General features: G+C 41.3%; 1 protein-coding gene across 1 annotated transcript; it reads left to right on the top strand.

The window, feature by feature from the left end:
* Window positions 1-2,877: 2,877 nt before the first annotated feature.
* il2rb (interleukin 2 receptor, beta) lies at window positions 2,878-9,267 on the top strand (the record flags this gene model as incomplete). Its single annotated transcript, XM_080855871.1, has 9 exons — window positions 2,878-2,992; window positions 3,321-3,444; window positions 3,992-4,067; window positions 4,252-4,339; window positions 4,457-4,590; window positions 4,966-5,173; window positions 5,719-5,830; window positions 6,110-6,200; window positions 8,572-9,267. 9 exons carry the CDS (start codon window positions 2,878-2,880, stop codon window positions 9,265-9,267), a joined length of 1,644 nt encoding a protein of 547 aa, XP_080711997.1.
* Window positions 9,268-16,857: the final 7,590 nt, after the last annotated feature.

Raw genomic sequence — 16,857 nt, 5'->3', positions numbered from 1 at the left:
AACTGATACTGAAGGGGAAGAGCATCACTGCAGAGAAAGAGAGAGAGAGAGGGGAGTGTGTGTGTGTCAGAGGGGCTAGATAGCGGAGAGAGAGACAGTGAGTGAAAGAGAGAATGAGGAATAAAAAGAAACAGAGCTGAACAGCAAGCACCTGAACAATGGTGCCCTGGTCAGTTGCCATGGCCAGTATTTGACCGAACCTGCACATGAAGGGTGAGTTTTTATATTTTTATACTGACTGAAGTTAGGCTTAAGACATGTGTGAGTTTGCAAAAGCAAATTCTTTTTCAGCAGGTGTATTCATTTAGTGTTTGTTGTTGTCTCTAAATTTTGTATCTTAAAAAGAGCATGCACAAATTCAAATGGAGACGTGCCAAGACATCTGACTAATTGGAAAAAACCTACTGTCAACACACGCTTCTGTTAAGGCAGTTTGCATCAAGTGTTTTTTTTTTTCCGTGTGTTTACTCAATCCTACCGTCAGTGACGCACAGCGTACGGCTGTCAGCATAAAGAAGATGAGTACTCACAGTTCGCTGTGTGTGTCTGTGTCGACTGATCACTCACCAAGGTTGCACCATCCAGTGTTCCACAGATGAGAGCACGAAGTTTGGTGATAGAATCAGTCAGATGAGCCCCACTTCACCCCCCACCCCTCGCCTCCCGTACGCTCTTGAGAGTTTCAACCACCCACACATGGCCATCTGCGGGTTAAAGCCAGGGCACATTACTTCATTAGCACTGTCAAAGATGCACACATTAGTGGTTTCGAGCCTCATCTGCAGTGCAGGGGAGTGTTCACAGCTGTGAGGGCTTTACGCTGACTTAAGCACACTTTCTGTAATCAGAAGCTATAAGGCACAAAGGTTAAACAAAGGGTAAAATGTGATTATGTTGTGTAGTTATGATACAGTATATAGACATGTAGATATTTAAAAGGAAAATACAACCACTCACACTGACATCTCCCTTCCTTTTCACCTGTTTTAGTATTGATTTCTTAGCATCATTGTATGTGTTGATGTATAAGTTTGGTCAAGACATAGGGAACAGGCCTCTCACCCAGTGACACTGTGTGGTTTTAGACCCTACCACCTATGGCCATGGTTGACAGAGTTTTGTATTGCTGTACGTCTGACAGTTCAGGGACCTTTATACTGAGACACAGCATGTCTCACCCCTGAAGATACTACTCATACACAATACATAAATCATCAAGCTGGCACTTTTATCCAAAGCAACAGTACTGCACAGACATACAGCATATTTTCATTAGTATGTGTACTCCCTGGTTTTCAAACCCATGGCATTAGCATTTCCTGCACGTTGCCAGCACTCCCGCTGAGCTACAGGAGCAGCATGCTTTAGTCTTACAGGGTTCAACTTACATTTACTCCACACTAACTCACACTAGTGAACCAGGCAACTCACGCTAACTGTATGTTAGGGCAGTCGCTGACCCCATTCCCGATACGGGGCCTCTTATGTGGCCGTTGCTGCAACTTGTAGTCTTTTCCTGTTCATGACAGTGAGTCATTTCACTGAACCGCAGGTAGCGGTTAAAGTAATCATCTATCTCTTTTATCTCCGAGGCAACCACAGCTGACCCAGCGGAGGCCAGAGGGGGGGTGAGGTGTGGCTTCAGGCGTGAACGAGTTGTCACTTAACATTTAGATCAACATCACACGTCAAGGTATCCCTATTCATGATAGCAAAAAGATTGGTACCTTCTCTACTGATACCGCACAGGTATGTTTAGCTGGTCTTAAGTGGCCAGCGTGTTTGTTGATGTTTTGCATGTGTTGTTGTCTTTCAGTTCCTAGATTTGTCTTTTGTGTGAATTTCAACTTAATGAGCATTTACTTAATTGATATTTGTTTTCTACTTGGTAAGTGTGCAGATAGGACACCTAAGATAATCTAACAGAAATCTTTCTAAAATGGTATTCTACTGATTCTGTATGTTGTAAAATGCAGTAGTACTAGTACTAGTGCAATAGTACTGCAGCTTTCTGCTAAAGGTGTGAATTCAGTATTCTCCATTGATGAAAACATTTATTGATAAAACACTGACATTACAAATAATACTTATTATACTCAATAATACTCAAATAAAATGTTGTCATACTAATGCATGCTCATCGGAAAAGTATGCAATCAGAATGAACAATCATAAAACATTTCTGCAAGCAACCAAAACAAACGTTTAATGTTTATATGTTTAGTATTTATAAGTGGTAAACAAACAGTAGCTGGGGCAGGTTATGCCCCCTTCATAGCCTTGTGTATGTGTAGAATCCATCTTCTGATTAGATGGGGAGATTATATGACATATACTATATATAATTTATATATAACTACAGCAGCAGCAGTTTGGGCTCTGGTAGGGGCGATGTATGTACTTCATTAATTATTTTAATCAGTCTATTAAATGATGTAAGAGTTGCGCACTTGTCATGGTGTGAGAGGTTTCTGTGGGAGCAGCTCTGGCAGTTCCAATGGAGTTGGTTTGATGTCACACTATTAGTTATGCCTGTTTACAAGATTTAGTCCTTCAATTTACATTTGACAACTTGAAAAGGCACTTCCCTGTACTCCTACAAAAACATTGAAAACATACAACTTACAAGGGCAACAGAGGAGCCTTTCAAAAATCCAGAAATGACCCCTTTTTTTTTTTTTTTTTTTTTTACAATTTTCCAAAAGAATACCTTTTGCTGATGAAGGTCTCTTTAAAAAGTGACAGAAACCTGTCGTCCCTTTAAGTGCCCGGTGAAATCTCTAATTCTGAGTGTGTAGTTGTGTGTCGGGGTCTGTCGGCGTCATTCAATGTGATTCTCTCTCAGTTTCACACAGTAAACCTCCAGAAAGTGCAGCGATGGGAGACAGCCAGACGTCTTCCCTGGTTCTTTCTCGTCCTCGTCTTCTCCCTCGTCCTCTCTTCCTCTTCTTCCTCCTGCTGCTTCTTTTGGTGAAGATGAGTCACCAGGAAGGTGAGAATCTATAAGCTTCTGTCAGTCTCCAGTGAACTGAAATACCGTGTGGTGACAAACAGAAAAAAGAGAGTAAGAAACAAAGAATGACTGCAAAAAAAAACACACAGTTGAATAAGTGACTTGAATAAATGACTAAACAAATGAATGAATGTGTTTTGCATAACCAACAACAGACCACACACCACCTACTTACGCATATATTAAATATACACTATTGTCTTTCATGAGAATAGACAAATTGTTATGCATTCTGAAAGTGAGAATGACAGAGCGAAACTGGCTGTACTTTTGACTTTTCTCTCCCTTGCGCACCCTGTTTAAACAGATCTGTCTTGTGTGAATGACTACATGGGAAACGTCAGCTGTGTGTGGAACTGTTCAAACCAATTGAACAAAGCCAAAGATCATTGCATCCTCAAGGCTAACTTAAGCCAAAGTTCCGGCAAAGAGTAAGACTCATTTTTCTATAACTCACTGAAAGTATACTACTAACTACCCACAAACTATGCTTATTAGTATGCAAATTATGTTTATTAGTATACTAACTACACACAAGCTATGTTTATGATTCCAAAAAACACAACCTATGTTTCTTTGGAACCAAGAATAAGAATACATAACCAAAAATATTTGTATGTAATTATAGAAAATATAAGCCTGAGACGGCCTTCTTATTATTGTATATTTCAAACTGGTTTATCTCTTTTCTAATTGCTATCTAATTAAATATAATATTTTTGTATCGATGGGCACCCAGTAAGCATATCTAGTTAAAAGTTTAATCACCGTTCTTTATCAATATGCTGGAAACTATGAGTGGTAACCATAACAACGTTGATACTTCTACATCAGCGAGCGTCTCCCCTTCATGTTGTGGAGTTGTTTACCTTGTTGTTTACCTTGTCCAACATTTTCATAAATGGGGATACCTCAACAATGTGTGAAAAGTTCAGAGATTTGAATAACTTATTTGTACTTAATTTGTTTGTTTGTCAGAAGTGTCACATGTGAACTGATGTCTCTGGGTCAAGATCATTGCTACAAAGGCTGCCATGTTCAGTTCAAGAACAAGGCAAGCTATACGATTTCTTGGTGCATAAATTGAATGCTGAATGCTGTGGTTGGAATTGACTGAACAATGTGCATGTATAGATTTGTAAAAAATCATACACACAAAGCTTTGTTTCATAGTAATACTTAATACTTTACTATTGTTTTTTGTTTCATATGTATGGGCGATCTTTCTTCACTAACAGGTTTATAATATGGCAAACAAAGCAGGTCTTGAAGTTAAGTGTAACGGCAGCATTGTGAAATCTCTCCGCCTACATTTGGCGAAGCACAGTGAGTACACTCTCACATACTCTCTCTCTCTCTACACAAACACACGCGGGTGTATATACTATACAAAAATTATCTTTCAGAAATAAACAAAAGTTCCTTTTTCTTGCTGTCTTGCAGTCAAGCTGCGGCCTCCTGACATCCCAAGTGTAGCCCAGGGCAATTTATCATGGAGCCCTGGAGCCAGTTTGCCCCGGCATATGACCCTATTCACCTTTGAGCTACAGTACAAGAGGGCAGATGAGCTATGGGAGGTGGGCATGGAGATACTTATATACAGTATATACTTGTGTGTGTTTGTGTGTGTGTGTGTGTGTATGTGTGTGTGTGTGTGTGTGTGTGTGTGTGTGTGTGTGTGTGTGTGTGTGTGTGTGTGTGTGTATGTGTGTGTGTGTGTGTATGTGTGTGTGTGTGTGTGTGTGTGTGTGTGTGTGTGTGTGTGTGTGTGTGTGTGTGTGTGTGTGTGTGTGTGTGTGTGTTGCTGTCCTGTACTATCTTGTCATCATCATCCTCATCATCACCACGGCATGGGCATGGGCATCAACTGGCTTTGCAAAACTCTTCCTCCTCATCTTCCTCCTCCTTCTCAACGCTGTTCCTCCTTCTCCTCTTCTCTCCCTCTCTCCTAGAGCGCTCCTCCCTTGCCGGTGTATGGGCGCCAGCTAGAGCTGGTAGGTCCGTTTCTGCAGCAGGGGGGGAGGTACCAGGCCCGTGTGAGGGTGAAGCCCGTCACCACAGGAGGAAGAAGCTCCTATGCAGTCGTGTGGAGCGACTGGAGCCCTGTTCTTACCTGGACGTCTGACGTGGGAGATCCACCTCCAACCCCATCTCCCCCAGGTACAACAGCCCTACTCTTGAGCTACACTGGCTGCCTGTAGCTACTCGCATCAAGTTAAAGTCGCTTATGCTTGCCTACAGAGTGATTGCTGGTTCTGCTCCCATCTACTTGTAAGGGCAAATGTGACCCCCAGGATGCTGCGCTTGTCTAATGAGCGGCGTTTAGCACTGCCGCCTGTGCAAGTCAGCGATCGAGACTATTCTCTTCCTAACTTGCACTTCTACTAGTACTTAACCTGCACTTACAGCAGTTACATTCCTGCACTTTTTTTTTCTAAATTCTTATGTAAAATTGAATTTATTGTTTCAGTAGGTCTCTATTACTCGTAGCTTGACTATTCTCTCCCTTGTACGTCGCTTTGGACAAAAGCATCTGCTAAATGACTAAATGTAAATGTTACAGCCAACAACAACAACACTTCTTCAACAAAGGAAATAATAATAATAATAATAAGTAAGCTTAATAAACAGGGTTTACAGGTGTTTTACAGAACATAACAGTAAACGTTTGTGACACTGTTCGATGTGTATGTGTATATTTGTAGGTGTCTCAGGTTTGCCTCTTACAGACATGGAAATTGGCTTACTGAGTGGAGGACTCTGTCTGGCTGCAGTGGTGATAATGTGGCTTATCAGAAAAGCCCACACATTAAGCTGGTGAGTCGCGCTCTCTCTCTCTCTCTCTCTCTCTCTCTCTCTCTCTGTCTCTCACACACACTCTCTCTCTCTCACACACAAACTCTGTCTCTGTGTGTGTGTGTCTAGGTGTGTTTGTTCATTACAGTTTATCTTTTTGTGTCATAACTGTGTCACCCCACCATCCCCTTTCTGTGTATGTGTGTGTGTGCCCCCCAGACCAAATCAATCAAACTCAAGCCAACCTTTAGCTGAATGCAGCATCTTACATAACAGGTCTCCCTGATCTCATCTCCCCAGTTGCAGTTACTTCAAGACGAAGAGCCAGCACATCCCGGACCCCTCCAGATACTTCCAGCCACTCCACTCTGTTCACGGAGGGGACTTTCAGGTACGTTAGCATCTCCAGCAAGCTGGTCTGCTCCCATCATCATTGCCCAGGTGAAGTCCTGTGCTACATGACAAGCTTAATACAGACCCAACTCAATAAGCCCAGCAGGAAGGGAAGAGAGAGGGAACAAGAGCGTCATACTAGGGATTCAGAACTGCTGATTGCAAATGGCCACACCAGGTAAGCATAGTCAGGTCAGAGTAAAGAGCACTCAAGACTTTGAGCACACATGCACAGACACACAAACGCACACACGCACACACACACTCTCTCTAAACACACACACACACGTATTGGCATGGGTATGTGTATCAGAGCCCGCTGACATGAATGTCTGCAGACAGGGCCTAAAGAGCAGTTTCAGAACATTGACCTTTGTCTGTTCTTATTGTTCTACTGTCTTTGATGAGTGTTATGTGTGTGTGTGTATGTGTGTAATGTGAGTGTGTCTTTGGGCTTGGGTTTTTATACGTGTGCGTGTGGCCACAGACAGCACTTTAGTCACTAGTCTTGTTGGGAAAAGAAGATTTCCCCTCTTGGTCTGTTGTCCTACTGTCTTTGATGAGTGTTTATGTGTGTAAAGTGAGTGTATTGTAGTTGTAGTACTGTAGTCTTTGATGAGTGTTTACGTGTGTAAAGTGAGTGTATTGTAGTTGTAGTACTGTAGTCTTTGATGAGTGTTTACGTGTGTAAAGTGAGTGTATTGTAGTTGTAGTACTGTAGTCTTTGATGAGTGTTTACGTGTGTAAAGTGAGTGTATTGTAGTTGTAGTACTGTAGTCTTTGATGAGTGTTTACGTGTGTAAAGTGAGTGTATTGTAGTTGTAGTACTGTAGTCTTTGATGAGTGTTTATGTGTGTAAAGTGAGTGTATTGTAGTTGTAGTACTGTAGTCTTGTTGGGAGTTGAAAGCTGTGAGCTTTGTCTTTTCCATCCAGCTTTAGATATGAACGGATGCAACTCACGCGCACACAAAAACATGTACACATTTAAACAAATGTTCCATTCCTAGAAACTCTTGTTCTCTTGGCTGCTCAAGTATGGTCAGGGTTCTCAGCAACTGTTAGATACATTGATATCAAGATGTTAATATTAATGAGACAGAGACCAGCAATCAGAATTTCAGCGCTTTATCTTTAGCAAAAGAGGGAGATGTGTCACAACCAAATATCATGAACAAACTTCAAAGATGAGCTGGGCGCAGCCAGCCTTATGTGAGTGGAAAAACAGGTTTCATCAAAGACAAAGGGCGGTATTCTCCCGTACCATCGCTTCAAAAGTTACCGCGGTGATCTCAGAATATGTCCTTGAGAGGAGAGCAGTTTGCATGACTATCAGTACAAAAAAAGGTGGTTTGCCTCAGCAAGAGAGTATGCATCCTGTAGGCCTCTGCACACAGGATAAGCAAGCAGATTCAAATACAATAACAATGTCCTCATTCAAATTTCTCTATCAGCTCTTTTTCGTCCATTTTCATTAAAATGAGAATATTTTATAGCAGGGAATGTGTGATATATTGTGAGAGGTAAACCTACATGCGCAAACACACACACTCTCAAAACACACACACACGTATTGGCATGGCATAGGTATGCGTACCAGAGCCCACTGACGTGAATGTCTGCAGACAGGGCTGTTAAAGAGCAGTTTCAGATCATTGACCTACTCTCTGGCAATTCTGAACATTTCCCCTCTTGGTCTTGGTTTTTATTGTTCTACTGTCTTTGATGAGTGTTCATGTGTGTGTGTGTGTATGTGTGTACTGTGAGTGTGTGTTTGGGTTTGGGTTTTTATATGTGTGCGTGTGCGTGTGACCACAGATACTACTTTAGTCTCTAGTCTTGTTGGGAAATGAAAGCTGTGAGGTTTGTCTCTTCCTTCCAGCTTTAGATATGAACACACACACACACACACACACACACACACTCACACACACACGCACACACGTACATTCAAACAAATGTTCAACTCTTGTAGGAGTAGGGTCAGGTGCTCAGCAACAACACACACACACACACACACACACACACACACACACACACACACACACACACACACACACACACACACACACACACACACACACACACACACACACACACTCGCACGCACACAGACACAACTCACAACTCTTTTTTGGCCCGTTTTTGAAGCCTCTCTCGTCTTCTCTTCCCTCCTTTATCCTCTCATCTACCTCATCTGCTTTTCATTGTCAAAACCACCACCCCTTCTGCCTTCTCTCTCTCCATCCTATCGTGTCCTATTCCCCACCTTGCTACATATATTTTTGAGTTAAGCACTTTGTGCTTCTTAGCCTGATAAGTACCATACATATAAGTAAAACTATTAATTTATTTCTTTGTAATTCCACAGAAGTGGCTGAGCCCAACGTTTGGCCCCGAGCTGTTAGGGCCCCCCCAGCCCTCTGACTGTATTTCCCCCGTGGAGGTGGCCCCGATGCTGGACACGGAGCTGTGGCAGACGCCTAACACCCAGGTGCACCCGCAGGCAAAGAGCAGTAAGGCCTGGAGAGGCAGTGGTCAGTCCTCTGACTACTGCAACATGGGCTACTTCTACTCCGAATGCCGGCCTGGCTTAGTGCACATAGAGTCCTGCCCCATCTACTTCATGTATCCGCCCGAGGGGGAAGGGACCACAGCGCTGGGCCTTGACACCTCTGGAACCTCTTACGAGCGACTGAAGCAGATTGAGCAGTTCCATTCCTCAGGTAATCCAGACCTTTACGACCAGCCCTTGACCCCAGATTCTGGCTTTGGGACAGAGGTGAACGAGGGAGACGGAATAAACAAAGACGAGGAGTGGAAGCAGGACAAAGAGGAGCACCCCTGCATTGTGCATGTCCAAAGCCTGGGAATGTCCATTAGCATCCAGACCAGTTTCAGCTCCCCCAAGTCTGAAGATACCACCCCTGCACTGACATGCAATTATGACTCCTCACCACCAGAGGGCAGCATGGCCAGATCAGCCTCCATGATCATCCAGCCCTGTGGTAGTGGGTATATGACAATAACAGAAATGCAAAATACCTGCAGCAACAAGTCAATTTAGAGCAAGAAAAACCGTATTACAAATGCTAGATCATTAGCTTTAGCTAGTTAGCTCCAGGGGAGCTATCCCTGGAGTAATTGATGGGCATTAACATAATAATGTTTGCACTTACCGCATTATGGCTTTGGGAATGTCTTAGGTATGACTCCTGAAGATTGACTCCTTTGACTTCTACACATTATTATTGTCACTTTATAACTTGTTACAGTTTCTCAAAATAGAACAGAAGCTGGTTATAACGCATGCATTGAAAACGTATAGAAAAGGTTGAAGGCTGTCGTCAAGAACATTTGTGCACATATATTTAGGAGAATTATACCATTTGAACATAGTCTACTTAAAGCTTATATTTTTACATTTTCAGTCAAAAATGTTTTGGTTTGTCTCTCTTGATGCTGAATATGTACAAGGCTAACAGACATGTCTGTCTTGTTGCCACTCTGACTTTAAGTCTTTGACCTTTAACCTGCTGGTTACATGGCGAAAACAGAAAATTCTCCCTCATGGACAATGGTGAGGGTTAGGGACAGAGAAGTTTGCGAATCCTTAACGTAAGATGACCTAAATAGGTCCTATGATGTTCACCTGTTGCACCAGGGATGAATTCTAAGATTTCGCTTTCCATCTAGTTTTTCAACGCCATTGATTTGTAAGTGTTTTGATACTAGCTCATGTATATATTTCTAATATTTCAGTGTTCAAGCACACAAGCAACACAATAAAAAGTGCAATTGATAATGCATTATTATGTTTGAACATAACATTTATAATTTCCATGTATATTTACGGTGATGTGATAAATGCTCTACTGAAAGACTAAATTCTGTTGAATGGAGGACAAGATCATTTTTTAAATGTTGTAATAAAGACTGCTAACTGTAAGAAGTCAATATTAAAGCAGAAGTGGACATCAAGCCATAACAACTGCTCCCATAATAGTTGCTGTTTTTATTATGTTCATTGTGCATATTTGAATATGATTCATATGAGTGTAATGTCATGTTATAATGCCATAGAGCTGATTTGTACTTTTAAATACATACAGTATTATGAAGGCTACGGCACTGCTGCGACTACAGTTTAACATTGACCAGCTGCCTCTTGCTGAGCGCTGCTCACTGACGCTTAAAGCTTTGAATCCACTGTCAAAAGTGTGATGTAATCATGTCAATAACCGATGCCATTTAGAAGATGCCACATCCTGTCATAAGATGCATGAGATTCATATAGAGTATATAATGATGTACTGTAACTGTTATGCTACTGACAGTCATTTCCATGAGAGATCTTAAAATGACTGCTAGATAATATTTGCATATAATACATGTTATGACATCTCTTCAGTAAATTGGTATTCAGTATGATCTGTTATGCCACATTCAATTCTGAGACTCGCATGACAGTCACCAGGTCACATCAACATCCTATCATAAGAAGCTATCTGTCAAGTCCACTAATGACAGGATATGGTATCTGTAGTATGATTAAAGGTTTTGTCACACACTTGAACCTTGTTTCAAAAAGATGAGAAAAAATAAATAATTGGACCAAAGTAAAAATGTGTAATAATATGATACAATACCATGGAATGTTTTAATTTAATGTTGGAATGTTTTGGGGTAAACATTAAAAAGACAAGTAGTTGAGAGAGGGATAGAGCGAGTAAGAGAGAGAGAGAGAGAAATAAGTGAGACAGAGAAATGTACTGAAACAAGGTGTGATATTGCACAATGACAACGTTATTTCTTTGTGAAATTGGTGAAATGGTATTAAGTGTGCATACTGGTGATATGGTATTAAGTGTGCATACTGAAAAAGATTTGTGGTAACTCAGTCGGATTATTCATGACAATTATACTCAATTATAATGTTATCATTTGTCAGGCTGTAAGCCATGGCTTTATTACTATATAATGCCTATTCATTGTGTTTATCATGAGATGTAACCCTTTTGACATTCAAGTATTTCATATCCAATAAAGCTTTACAATGCGTTTGGCAGTTTCAACCATTCTGTGTTTTTTTTTGTTCTTCAACCTATAGGTAAAGAGATAATGTCCCCTTTATCAGATGTGTTGTCAAAGCATCACTGTGATGCTCTAAAAAAAGGCTTAAAATAGAGCTTACATTATAATGCATAAAAAATAATAATATATATATCTTAATATCTTTAAAAATATATATTTTATATATTGTACATATGGAGAGAAGTTATTTTGCATGTGAAAATGGGAGACAGGAAGGTATTTGACATTTCGGCCTGTCTGTGCGTGTGTTTTATATGTTCCTGTGCGTGCATTTGTGTGTGCTTTTGTCTGTGGATGTCAGTGTGTTTGTGTGTGAGCCTGGACCTCTGCGGGTATGGTGTGTGTATTAATGTGTGGTCTGACATTTGCATGTCATAGGGCCCCTGCCAACAAGCTTCTGTTGTTTTTGTGTGTTATCAAGAAAGCTGTGACAAAAGAAAAAAAAACACGGCAAGAAGAAAACTAAATCAGTGAGCACGCTATGAGGCCGTACCTAACCCAGTGTGCAACCCAGCTGCTGGTGCAAACCTTGGTGAGTTCCCGCCTTGATTACTGCAACGCCCTCCTAACGGGCGTGCTGGCTTGCGTGGTGAAACCACTACCACTTTCTTGCCCCTGTTGCCATTGCGCTTGCACTAAGGGGGTTCAGGCTCTGGGCTCTGTAAAGCGCCTTGAGACAATTGTATTGTTATGGTGCTATATAAATAAAATTGAATTGAATTCAATTACATATGATCCATAACGCGGCAGCGTGTCTGGTGTTCAACCAACCAAAAAGGGCACACGTCACCCCGCTACTCATTGAGCTCTGCTGGCTGCCTGTAGCTGCTCGCATTAAGTTCACTTATGCTTGCTTACAGAGTGATTACTGGATCTGCTCCCACCTACCTAGATGCTCTTGTAAGGGCAAATGCTACACCCAGATGCTGCGCTCTTCTAGTGAGCGTCGTTTGACACTGCAGTCCAGACTATTATCATTTGAAGTTCCACATTGGTGGAATGAACTGCCTAGCACTACAAGAGCAAGGGCGTCCCTCTCTACCTTTAAGAAGCTCTCGAAGACCCAACTCTTCAGAGAGCACCTCCTCTCCTAACTGGCACCTTGACTAGTGCTTAACTTGCAACATTCCCGCACTTCTTTTTCTTTTTTTAATGTCTAATGTAAGGTTGCAGGGACGTGCACAGGAGTGGGCTAAGGTTGCTCGGGCAACTGCCCGTTTGCCCTCCTCGACTGAAGTTGCCCCTCCGAAGGAAATATATATATGCGTTCAGGGGACGGGGCGTGGCAGCCACGGTTAGTGAGAGTTTAAAATGATTTTGGCAAAATATGCGATCAGATGACGGGGGCGTGGCAGCGGCGGTTAGTGAGAGTTTAAAATGATATTGGCAAAATTTGCGATCAGATGACAGGGACGTGGCAGCGGCGGTTAGTGAGAGTCTAAAATGCTAATGGCAAAATGTGCAATCAGATGACAGGGACGTGGCATCGGCGGTTAGTGAGAGTTTAAAATGATATTGGCAATCAGGGGATTTGCGATCAGGGGACGGGGGCGTGGCAGCGGCGGTGACAAAAAATAATGTGTTGCCCCTTTTTCCCAGGGCACTTTTCCCTGTAAGGTAGTAGTTATTGTTACACCAGGTTCTATTGCTCGTAGCTTGACTGTTCTCTCCCTTGTACATTGCTCTGGACAAAAGCGTCTGCTAAATGACTAAATGTACTGTAAATTCAAAAAGAAAGACAAAACAAAATTTGATATCAACAATTTTTTTGACAATCCCAAAAACATCTTAGAAAACTTGTTTTATATAATAACAACAATAATAATCTAATGTCAATCAATTATTGTTAATTATTGCCACTTTTTATAAAAGATTTGTCACAACACTGTGATGTGTTGCTGTTTTACAGTAATGCAATTGCCCCCCCAAAAACAAACAAAATCTGCTTGTGTGTCACAAGTTCACAGCCTGCTTGTGTGCCACAAAGCTCAAATATGTAGTAATTTAAGAATGCCTAATCAGCATTCTACTGGTTTGATGTAGCTTTTAGGGGCTCACATGCGGATGAGGTGTCTCTCTCAGTGTGTGTGTGTGTGTGTGTGTGTGTGTGTGTGTGTGTGTGTGTGTGTGTGTGTGTGTTTGTGTGTGTGTGTGTGTGTGTGTGTGTGTGTGTGTGTGTGTGTGTGTGTGTGTGTGTGTGTGTGTGTGTGTGTGTGTGTGTGTGTGTGTGTGTGTGTGTTGTGTGTGTGTGTGTCTGTGATAAGGCAACATATTGCCTCACTGACTTCACTGGAAAAATGTTGAGGGGTTAAGCACAGCTGTGGTAAAAAAAAAAAAAAACACAGCGTCTTTTCTTCAAGCCTACGCCAGCAGCTTGACAGAATTTTGCTCCTCTTGAAGTCACAAAGCAGGGCAATCAAGTTTCCAGATGGTTCCGATGCACCCTGCTTTAGAATTTCCATCTACTGTGGCAGTTTTTTAAATTAAGTCATGTAAATGTGTGACACTGCTATAGACACATAAGGATTTAGGATTGGTTAAACTGTTGAGTTAGTTCTAAACTAGCCTGGATACCAGCCTGAACTCCGCCCACAAAATTTTTGGTCTGGAGATTCAGTCTGGAGTCGAGTTAGTTGGGAGGGTTTAAACGGCCCCGAAAAGTGATCTGACCATTCAAATTGTAAGGGCGGGCTTTATACGTTGATGGACAGATTTAGATAGAATACCGGTATACATCGAACAAAGATGGCGCCGTCTCGGAAGCTTAGTGGGACATATTTTATATGATTTAAGCTATCTACACGACTTTTATATGTCTACATTGACTCGGTTAGTTGTGTATACGCAAAACGAGTGTTGCCCAGGATTATGGGTCTTAACTGAAGCACTCTAGAGCATTATTGATAGGTTATGCTAACGCGTAGAAAAAAAGAACATTCAAACGAATGGTAGCTTCTAGCCTTGAGTGCTAATTAAGTAACGTCTCAACAGATATGACAGCGCATTCATTTTGAAAGAGGAACAGAGAAACGCGATCAAGGCATTTGTCGATTGAAAAGATGTTTTTGCCGTCCTTCCTACTGGATCAGGTAAAAGTTTAATCTATCAGATGGAAATACTACGTTGCTCTGATTGGTTCTAGGTATCCAATTCAGCGAAGAGGAATTTTCTTTCCTGGTTCGTTGAAACACGCCCCATAATCACAGCCCAATAGTCCGGTCTCAGACTCATATTCTGACTAGAATTATGAGTATGACATCGTCAGGCTAGTTCTAAACATAAAGCCTGAAAGAATTCCACTGATTAATAATAATAATAGAATTTACTAACGAGAACACTTTTACTGATGCAGACAGTGTCAGGAAAGGGGACTTTTATGTGTAAGGTGTAACAAAAAGTACATCCTAAACTGTTATTTGCATGCTTCCTCTGTGCTTTGTTTCTTCGTCCTCTAGCTCTACCCTAGAAATTGCTCTATGATAGACATCTTGAAGAACGTCACATTTGATTAAATTATCTGACAGGAACCAAGGGATGAGGAGAGAGGAGCAAGGAGAGAGGACCACTAAGGGATGGAACAGAGGGGCAGCCATCACAGAAGTGTTTTCAGTTGGGATGGGTGACGTGTGTAATTGACCCACAGATGATATAATCAAATTGAGATGAGATTTTTGAGATTGAGATTTTTATGTTACCTGTTTTTCTGTGTGTGGTATGGATAGTGCCTGTGTTAAATGCATACTGTCTGTCTGTATCTGTGTGCATGTGCACCTGAGTGCGATATGCAGCATCTACATGCGTGTACCGTATGCGTAGAAGCGAGTGTGTATTTACACATGTGTGCCTTTCCGTGCATGTGCATGTGTGTATCTATCTCTATAGATTTCCTTCTTTCTTTCTTTCTCTCTCTCTATGTGTGTGTGTGTGTGTGTGTGTGTGTGTGTGTGTGTGTGTGTGTGTGTAATCACGTGTATGTGTGTGTGTGTGCTTGCGATGAAGGGGTCTGGGGTTTGAGGCTGATGCCACAAAGAAGGATCACAATCCATTTCACGGAACTCATTTTTACTTCAGTAAGGTGGTCTAAGTTCTATTTAAACGTCCTCATGACGTGAGTGGGTGTGTAATCAAATACATGCTTTTCGTCCTTTCGGAACAATGATGACAGAAACAAAAGAAGAAACTGAAACTAATGTGGTGAAAGCTGGATACAAACACAAGCATATGTACTTCCTCCATTGAGGTCTCATACCTATTCTGTGTTGCATATTATGATGTTTGTCATGGTAAAAAAAAAAGAAGATCACCGTCTTAAGGCAACATCATCCAATTTTTCTTTACCTTTTTAAGGTAGGGTTTTGCGGACTGGGTTTATATCATCCACAAATTCATTTTGAGGGTACATTTTCTTGTAAAGGAAACTTTATTGTGTAACCCCCTAGAGTGCCCTGAGTCAGAAAACCTGCAAAACCTGCAAAAGCCTACATCCCAAAAATATTGTCCAAATATACGATCGCTAGTCAGTTGGCTTTCATCAGTGCCTACTGCGCTTTTGATGATTTTGCAAGGTAACAATGTTGGCTTTTAGAAGTTATCTTGCTTGTTTTAGACAGAAACTGACAAAATGCAGTTTAATAAAGGACATGTTTGGGTCCAATATTAAAAAGACCAGCCCAATCCCAGTGTCCACATTTACAGAAAAAAAAACATGATCATGGTTGCATAAGACCCTATTAACCAGAAACACATATAAAGTTATCTGTACCAGATGTGTCGAGAGCTGCATTTGAACTCAAACCTCCTGACCCTTTGAATCTGCATGTTCTCATGGTCCGTTTGCATCATTGCTGCCTTCACATGGAGGCTCTTCAGTCTAAGAAATGCACATGATATGAAGCTTTGATAAAGCAACAGGATAGCGATAAGGACTTTGCTCTAAAAAGTGTTTTTAGAAGAAATTTGAGAGCACTCAAACATCCAACATTAGAGCGGGTTCTTAGCTTTTTAATAATGCCAATTTGATCAATATTTTTTGTTATTCAAAATGACTGTTTTAGGCATTGTGATTGTTAGTCGGAAATTGCACTGTTACTTAGTATAAGTCATAATCTAAAAGTGCTCTTGCAGCAGCTTGATACATGGAAATTCCAACCCAAACATTACATTCTAACATTCCAATGTTCTAACATTGTTAGCATTTTTATTTGGGCTTCTGAGTATTAGGACATCGAACATTGAATTTGAGCTCAAGAGGATCCTTTATTTCTAAAAACTGATGAGTTCTCTGAGGTTAAGAGCCGGGACATGTTCTGTTTGTCTCTGAGGGTTTAGTCCCAGGAAGGTGGTTTCTGATAGAACAGGATGTGCTGCTGTCTGTGTTGGTAAAGTCAACACTGTGAAAACACAACAGTGACTTTCATTTGTGGTCAAGTGACAAGGGAATGAATATAAAACATGTGTTTGAGAGAGAGAGAAAGAGAGAGAGAGACAAAAAGAGAGAGAGAGAGAGAAGTGTGTGTACATGGAATAAAAAGTTGTGATTGTGTGGCTATTTGAATAAATGTTT

This window comes from Sprattus sprattus (genome assembly GCF_963457725.1).
Source record: "Sprattus sprattus genome assembly, chromosome: 18".
Classification (NCBI taxonomy): Eukaryota; Metazoa; Chordata; class Actinopteri; order Clupeiformes; family Clupeidae; genus Sprattus; species Sprattus sprattus.
The sequence above is the reverse complement of the archived record's forward strand: the minus strand, read 5'-3'. Positions and strand labels throughout refer to the sequence as shown.